The 8,649-nt window shown below is 43.9% G+C and overlaps 1 protein-coding gene across 1 annotated transcript; it reads left to right on the forward strand.

The window, feature by feature from the left end:
• Positions 1-1,816: 1,816 nt before the first annotated feature.
• Positions 1,817-8,231, forward strand: bmp2b (bone morphogenetic protein 2b). The gene is made up of 3 exons (XM_079352288.1): positions 1,817-2,724; positions 3,646-4,013; positions 6,860-8,231. Exons 2-3 carry the CDS (start codon positions 3,659-3,661, stop codon positions 7,771-7,773), a joined length of 1,269 nt encoding a protein of 422 aa, XP_079208414.1. The 5' UTR covers positions 1,817-2,724; positions 3,646-3,658; the 3' UTR covers positions 7,774-8,231.
• The last annotated feature ends 418 nt before the right edge of the window (positions 8,232-8,649 follow it).

The following is an 8,649-nucleotide window of genomic DNA, read 5'->3' on the forward strand; positions in this document are numbered from 1 at the left end:
ATCACAAACAAACAAATGTGCGCCGGAAGGGGGGAAAAAAAAGGAATTGTGAGGGCGTTGGTTCTACCAGGAGTGATGGCTGTCTGGCTCAGTAACAGTTTAACCTCTCTTGGCCCTCCTCAGTAGGTCGTTCATTTGTGTTTTCAGATAGCATATCTCTACCTGGCCCTCTCTGGCTGCCGGGGTTTGGCTCTGCGATGTTGTCCTTTCAATCAGCGTGTAATTGGATCAGCGGCAGCGATTAGATAAGCATGATGTATCTGGCTCAAAACAATGATTTATACAGCATCAGAGCCACATGATCTTCTCTGATCAAGTCCGTCAACGGTCTTGGCTTGACTCATTCCTCTGTGCTGGTTTGACACAAGCTGTGCCAAGGAGGAGCACATAATATGAGTACTTGTGTGCCCTCGAGACACACACCTCTACATGCTCACTCATTAAAAAACACACTTATGGAGAAGGCACAAAAAAAACAGGAGAAAGCATTAGATAAAGCCTTCTCTTTCTAATCCTCTCACTTGACTAATTAAAGATACTGACAGCTTACTGTGTGAGGCCTTATCCCCCGATCTTAAGCATCTAAATGCCGAGCAGCTTTTACCTGGGTTTGGGTTTTAGAGCACTAGGTTGAGCTATTGGTGTTTTGGCAACAGTAGGGACCCAACTATCACTGCCAACAGATTAACGTGACAATAGAGCAAATCCAAGCAGCGAGGATGGATCAACATGTCGTCCTACACCCTGACTTTATGAATGAACATTTAAAAAAAACAACAAAAAAAAACAATGAATGAATGGATTTGGATTTAATGGATCGCAATAACATGATTGGAGAAAGATCGTACAGAAATGTATAAGATGAGTCCTCTTTTCTTGATACTGATGATAAAATGAGCAAAAATCTGGAAAGAAGCAGAAAGAAACCCATTATGTAAAAATTATAGGAAAAAAACAAGCAAAACAAAAACATGAATCATCCGAGGGGAAGACCACGAAGCATTGCACACTGCCACTCAGGTAACAGCATGCAGGAATCTCTGCATTTTAATTGCTAAGTAGATGATCTGGGATTATCCCTCATAAAATGTTATTGTCCTGAAAGGAGACAAAGATATCTTGTGATCTCTGTGGGATTTAATCTATTGCCATCTCTCGGAAGAAAACAGACCCGTCGCTTTGACCAAAACAGCCCCACCATCATCACCTAATGGAAGTCACTATAGAGGGACTCAATGGGGGCTTTCTTATGGAGATGAGCTGAACGTTAGGTTGTTGACTACACCCCACAGGCTGAAAATACTCAGGTATGGTTTCTCTCACCCCTCTGAGCCCCTGAGAACATACACAATTCAATAAAAAAAATACATACTGTAAAAACAGCTGTTACTTTCACAAGTCGTGATAGATCTTTAAATAAATATTTACAGTAAGTTACAAATGGTATAGATTTTACCAAAGCAGCCTCGTCCCAGATATGTTTTTATTTGAGACTCTCGCCCTTGTCGCAAACTCAGCAAAGTCAATTTAGAAACACAGCCAAAAATCTTGCAACACATTGTGATGCCATTATCTATTAGCTCTAATCCCAAAATAAAACCTGCTTGATAGAGCCCCGAACACCTTCATCAATAACTACACATGAAACTTAGCTCACATGATTTTTTTTATTTTGCTTTGTGTGGTTGTATTCCAGGAATATTACACAACCACATTACATGCGATGTTATGTATTAACATAAGGTAAACACACAACTGCTATGTTTATAAAGGTAAAATACACACAACAAATGACTCAAAGCAACCATGCTTTTTATACCTTTTACATTATAACTGTTTTTATGGAGGATGTTCAGGATATGGAAGGATGAGAAGAAAGAAAACGTGCCTGTAAAAGAGACATTTTGTTAATTTCCACGTTTTATTAGTGTGTTTTTAAAATACTTTGGGGACAATGACGAGGGAGGATCTAGAGGGATGTCCAGCCTTTTGTCTCAATACAGACCTATTAATGTTCATTAACATGAATATGGAAGTAGTTTTTAGTGTACTGGGCAGGGCTATTTTAAAACACAATCCTTCTTTGAGAATCTCTGTGACCAAATGAAATGTGTGTCCAAAGACCCTCTAATGTGTGTTTGTTTCATTAGACATGCAACAAAAAAAGAAAGAAGTATGGAGCCTCGTGTAAGAGTTCCATCGGGAGGTGTTTTTTAGTGGACAAATGATTGACAGCCCCTTGGTGACATCACTGTTCGACAAAAAGAGTCGCAGGGGGAAGAGAAGGCACCAATCAATCCAACCACTACGCTGTGGCACTCAGAGGAGAGGCGACGCGCTTCGAGACCTGAAGCAAACGCGATCCAAAAGGAGCGACACTTTAGTGAGAAGAAGGAGCTCTGCTCAACTTTTCTCTCAGTGAACCGGTTTTTTCTTTTTGAAGATGTTCAACCAAGATGCTTTATACTTAGATCGCTCCTGCCTACGCGAACCCGCTTCCTCATAGACTTAACACACGTTTATTTTTTTCCCCCTTCTTTCCGTGCTGACCAAGACCTAACCCGATTTGCAGCTGGTGAGAATATGTGCGAGAGGCGATCGGCGAAGTGCATGGGCTTTCTTTGGTCCCCCAAGGAGAAGCAGCGTGGATTAAACACGAATTAATGTGGAATTTATCGGAGCTCAAAGGTGGAACGACGACCGGACACAGCGCTTCCTCGTCAGGTAAAATAAAACCAGTGGACTTTTAAACACTTAAAACAAACGTAAAACAACCTAATCTGAAATCACGTCAACAGTGTTAAATAACTTCAGTGCGAGGAAAGGTTTACTTGACATGTAAAACAACTGTTACCCCACGTAGAGAGACTTCCAGGGTGTGTGCGTAAAAGTGAAAAAAGAAAAGAAAAGTTCCGATTTTGAACTTCTGAGAAAACTTATTAAGAAAAAACGTCATCCCTTTAGAGGTCGTATTCCTCATATGTTACTCAGGTTTTTTTATGTTTGTTGTGTCTTGTCCCCGGCGACATCTGGCTCTGTTACGCACGTCAGATCTAACACCTGCGAGCGTCTTGAAGTAACTCTATCCCTTATGATTATACATGACCGTCAAAGCCTCTGCAAATAGACGCTTGTAGCTCTGTCTGAATGCATCTCCTGCTGCCCTCTATTCTTACTTCTTATTTTCCTGACAACATTCTTTCACACTTCGTGGGACCTTTCCTTTTCATATCAGCTCACCAAACACCATTTCTTATCTCTTCTATGTGGAGACTTTATGTCTGAAGTCTCCCCCACTACTTGCTTTGATTTCTTAACCGAGAGATCCCCCTCCTTTTTTCCCCTCTCTCATACCTTGATATTTCCATGTTTCTGCTCATGTTAAGATCAACTCTGTGTTTGACGGTGACGCGCTACACTCCGATGCCTGCGGGGTTGATATTCAGCCGCCTCTTTTTTTTTTTTTTTTTTTTTGTTGTTTCACTTCAAAGTGAAAAGGTGTCTTCCCTTTTTTTAACCTGCTCCCCTCAATCACTCCTACTGTATGGGAGAATCCCACAGTTTGGGGGGGAATGCAGCAGTGAAGTCTACCTCATGTCAATACCTCAGCGTCAGTGTATTGACAGAAACCAACTTTCTCCACAGGGACTGACTGATCATGGTCGCCGTGGTCCGCTCTTTCATGGTACTGCTGCTCGCTCAGGTGTTGCTGGAAGGTGCTACGGGACTTATCCCCGAGGTCGGCAGGAGGAAGTACAGCGAATCCGGGAAGCAGACCCCACAGCAGTCGGAGAGCTTCCTCAACGAGTTTGAGCTTCGGCTACTCAATATGTTTGGACTGAGGCGCAGGCCAACCCCGAGCAAGCAAGCCGTGGTGCCGCAGTACATGGTGGACCTTTACCGCATGCATTCTGCAAACGGAGACCACAGCACGAAACGGCCCAAGAGCATGGGGAAGCACGCAGAGAGAGCCGCCAGCAAGGCCAACACGATTAGAAGCTTTCACCATGAAGGTATGTATTAGTGACATACCTTTACCTGTCAGCCAGAGAGCTGCTCAGCTCTCTCAGACAACCCAAACCTATGTTTAAACATGACTCAGAGCGTCAGGACTGAACTTCAGAGTCTTCACTGTTTTATGGAGCGTTAGTCATTTACAGGTGACACGCGTCGGGGTTATTTGTAACGCTTCAATACGTCCGAGAGCGCGTAAAATGCACGGACACAATTACAAACAAGCATCCCATGCAACAATTAAATGAACTGCTAATGTATGAAATGATGCAACCTGTAACCAAACATTCCCCCGGCGCAGCTGCCACAGGCTTCAAAAACATCAATGGGCGGTGGTATCCCTGGGGTAATTTGTTTCTTAATAATTGATGGTGTTTGCGTGGGCTCTGAAAACAGTTTTTCCAGACACGCACCACAGGAGCGGGATAAAGGGCGGTGTGCCTGTGCGCAGGTGATAGTCATCATCCTGTTACTTCAATAACACACGACATGACATTATACTAACACGCATTACGACAAAGTCATCGTGTCAGACTGAATTCTGAGTCATTTTTAGCAGTGCTGAAATTAAAGGGGGTGCGCTTATTCTTTCCAATCCAGCCTACTCTCCGTGCGCCTGTGCGCCATTACGCACGTTTCAGCCACACCATAATTGCTTGCTTAGTTTATGTGCTCGAGACGCGCCGATTGTTGAATTCAGCGTTTCAGTTCAATTGCAGTTTTACTTTCTAGGCAGCTCAGACGAATGAGGTTCCCTCACTGTAGGTCTTAGATAAAGTTCATGAAGGCTTTAAAGTGTTGAAAATGTCTAACAGGTGGAATTTAAACAAGTCTGATGTTCTTTTTATAAAATCAGTGTACCACTTGTTCCTGGGCTTTATATTAACGTGATTTATTTCTGATAAAAATAACTTTTACTGGCAAATATATACAGCTATATATACTCCATATCATTCAATTTTCCCAGACTTTCTCCAGTTTTACTACATACACGTTACTGAGTCCATAGGGGCTCCACACAGACTCCTTATACAGAGTCCTGAGTGTTTGAGTGGGGAAGTTTCCACCAGGGCTGAGTCAGAGGGGTGGTTGAGTGGTTGCTTGGGTGCTCTCCAGAGGCCTGGTGCAATGACACCCAGTGGCTAAACTGACACACTACAAACAATGTGTGAGTGCTCCCTGCCCATGGCAGGAAACCTCCGGACCAGCCAGCACACACCTTGACACCACCGGCCATTACCGATGGGTTTAGACTGTGTTTACATATGCTCTCTTTGGCTCTTTCATCCTATGCTAACAGAGCTGCAGGGTTGTTAGTCTCCCCATGTCAAGAGACATGCAATTGCTGGCTGCTCTATATAATAAGCATGTATCTACAGATGTTAGCCCAGTACATCAAAGCCAACCACTCTAATCATTCATCACATCTGCCTGATGATATTAATTTCACTGGAGTAATTAGTTTCCCAGCTATCAGTTTTCAAACCATTTCTCATGCCAAATAGAACATATTCACTATTACACAGGAAGTGGCTGCCAGAGACAGGTCCGTGATGAATGACCCAACATTAGCCTTTATCTTTTGTTTTGGCATGCAGCGCAAAAAGAAATTAGGAATGTTGATACACTCATATGTGTGGTTCACACGTTTTTGACAAGCCTCGACTTGTTCACACACCCGGAGACAAACAGACAGAGAGAGAGTGAGAACACCGCTGCAGAAAGAAACAGAAGGAGTGACAGAGGACGAGAAATAAAGGGGGGGGAAAAAAAGAGGATTTGGGGCTGAGTGAACAGGGGGAGACGGGGATTTGGGAGCTGAGGAAGGAAAGAAAGAGGGATTGGGGACAGAGGAGAGGGAAAGAGAGACAGGGGGCTTTCCCACATCAAATGAGTAGAGATAGGCCTAATTGAGGTCTTTGTGCCTCTGGAGGGAGGTTTAGGATGAGATGGTGGAATTTCCTAAATGCCTCCTTTGAAACGGCGCAGAGTTCAAAGTTTGTGTTTATTTTACCACACCAAACAGATTAAAAAGTGTGTCTATACATCAGTGATGATCTTTATAAAGGAAGAGTTCAAAGTGAGGCTGCCTGAAAGAAAATTACAGCCTTTGACGCAATTTCTGTCCTTTTCTGCAAACCATAAAGGGGAATACCAATCAGCCTAAGCAAATAAATATGTTTTTTTTTTCACGGTGTCGGCAGTCTTTTAGAGAATTGGATCGTAATTCAAGACTTGATATAAGATTTGCAGCTATTCATTTGTGGTGCAGGTTCTTTTTATGGTTTAGGTGGGGGAAAAAATATCCTAAAATGTTATCAAAGTTGTATCTTTGATGGTACTTTAACATGTGGCCACACTTCCATGAACACTTAGAGTGGGACATTTGAGCAGCAGCCAATTCTTACAGGACAAGTGTGTCATCTGAAGGCAGGCAGCGTGTTTGATCTTATCAATGTATGGAAGTGCTCTGCTTTCATCTCCTGACATTCAACCAGGTACATTTAGGAGCTTCACACTGATGACAATATTACCTCACCATGAGAAGTTACTTTTTCACTGAGTCATCCATGCAAATAGTTGATGCTTGTGTTGTGTCTGTGTGACAACGGCCGACACCCACTCGATATAACCACGTGGCAGCTTGGCTGGCTGCACAGAAAGAAGGCTACACGTCATGTGCCTCTGTTTGAGTGAGTGAGCCATGTGGGAAACCTTCCTGCTCACAGTGGATCCACGAAGCCAGAAATGATTGAAATGTGATTTTCTTTTTCCTGGTACTGTGCATTATATTGTTTCATTTTCTTTCCTCTTACCCTGGTTGTTCCTGTGCTATCTTTCGTAGAGTCTATGGAAGCCTTGGCGAGGCTGAAAGGCACAACGACCCAGCAGTTCTTCTTCAACCTCACCTCCATCCCCGATGAGGAGCTCATAACCTCTGCCGAGCTCCGTATCTACAGGGACCAGGTCATGGGAGCCGCAACCCCTCAAAACAGCTCCAGAAACAGCAGCAGCAGTAAACACCCTCCTTCTGGTGGCTTCCATCGCATCAACATTTATGAGATATTTGGAAACCCTGCTACTCATAATAAAGAACCTCTGGCACGTCTGCTGGACACTCGGCTCGTGCAGGACTCTTTGAGCCGCTGGGAGAGCTTTGACGTCAGCCCCGCTGTGTCGAAGTGGACCTCTGGGAAAGGTCACAACCATGGCTTTATGGTAGAGGTGCATCATCCAGAGAAGCATGAGATGGATGGAAAACATGCCCAGAGAAGTAGTAGACACATTAGGGTGAGTAGGTCACTGCATGAGGACCAGGACTCTTGGCCTCAGGCTCGGCCTCTGCTGGTGACGTATGGACATGACGGCCGTGGTGACTCGGTTCTCCACACACGGGAAAAACGTCAGGCGGCACTCCGCAAACAGCGCAGGAAGCACCAGCACAAGGCCAGCTGCAAGAGACACGCTCTGTATGTGGACTTTAGTGATGTGGGGTGGAACGAGTGGATAGTGGCACCCCCTGGCTACCACGCTTTTTATTGCCATGGGGAATGTCCGTTCCCCCTTGCGGACCACCTTAATTCTACCAATCACGCCATAGTGCAGACGCTGGTCAACTCAGTCAACTCGAACATCCCCAGAGCCTGTTGTGTCCCCACAGACCTTAGCCCCATCTCCCTGCTCTACCTGGATGAATACGAGAAGGTCATCCTGAAAAACTACCAGGACATGGTGGTAGAGGGATGTGGCTGCCGGTGAGAAACCGAACAGAGACAAGTGAGCAAGAGAGACTGAAAGAGACATCAGAGGTTATTAGTGACAACCTGTTTCCCAATGAAGACGTTTATTTATATGAAAGAAAGAGAACAGAGCTATTGTGGAAGAAGAAAAAAATAAACTATATATGAATATATTTATGTCTACATAAAGTTGGGAAAAATAAATATTTTAATCAGAGGAATATTCCTTTTACTGGTTTCGTAAATGTATTTCTGATGTACATTTCAGATGGGTGCAATACCACATGAAGTATAATGCTCAGATTTTTATTTTGTATTTATTTCTATTATAACCACTTTATTTGTAAATAAATATTGTGTATTTATCGTGAAAAATGTAGTCGCTCCAGTTTTCCAAGACCCACTGCGATGAATCAGCCGGCGTTGATGAAGCGATGTCAAAGGCCGTCGTGTGTGGCTGGCTTGCAGGGGCTCCAATTCTGACAGAAATTAGCTGCAAAAACACACGCCGTGACAAGAAGCTCAAACTACACACTGATTGCAAACCAAGCACTGAACTCTTTAAGGTAAATGTAACTGGAAACCAACAACAATAGAAACAGTGTAGAAAGGAAGATGACAGAGCCAGGTCAGGCTGCTGCTGGTGTAATGAAGTGCAGCAGGGTGTAGGGTCACAGGACAGGAGTGACAAGTTACAAGCCCGCAAATGTGATAGACTCTCATGGGAGGATTAGCAAAACACCAGAGCATGTTTTCATGCATTACATGTCACTGCAAAGATCCCTGGGAAGGCTCTTCTACAAGCAGGCTCCCATGTTTTTTCTGCTTCCAACCATTATTAACTGAGGGTTTAAAAAAAAAAAAAAAAACAGAACCTGGAGGGCTTTGAAATAGA

This window comes from Symphodus melops, assembly GCF_947650265.1.
Source record: "Symphodus melops genome assembly, chromosome: 1".
Taxonomy (NCBI): Eukaryota; Metazoa; Chordata; class Actinopteri; order Labriformes; family Labridae; genus Symphodus; species Symphodus melops.

Coding starts and splice junctions, on each gene's coding strand:
- bmp2b (XM_079352288.1), top strand. CDS start 3,659: ATGGTCGCCGTGGTCCGCTCTTTCATGGTACTGCTGCTCGCTCAGGTG. Junction 4,014..6,859: donor TAGAAGCTTTCACCATGAAG/GTATGTATTAGT, acceptor TATCTTTCGTAG/AGTCTATGGAAGCCTTGGCG.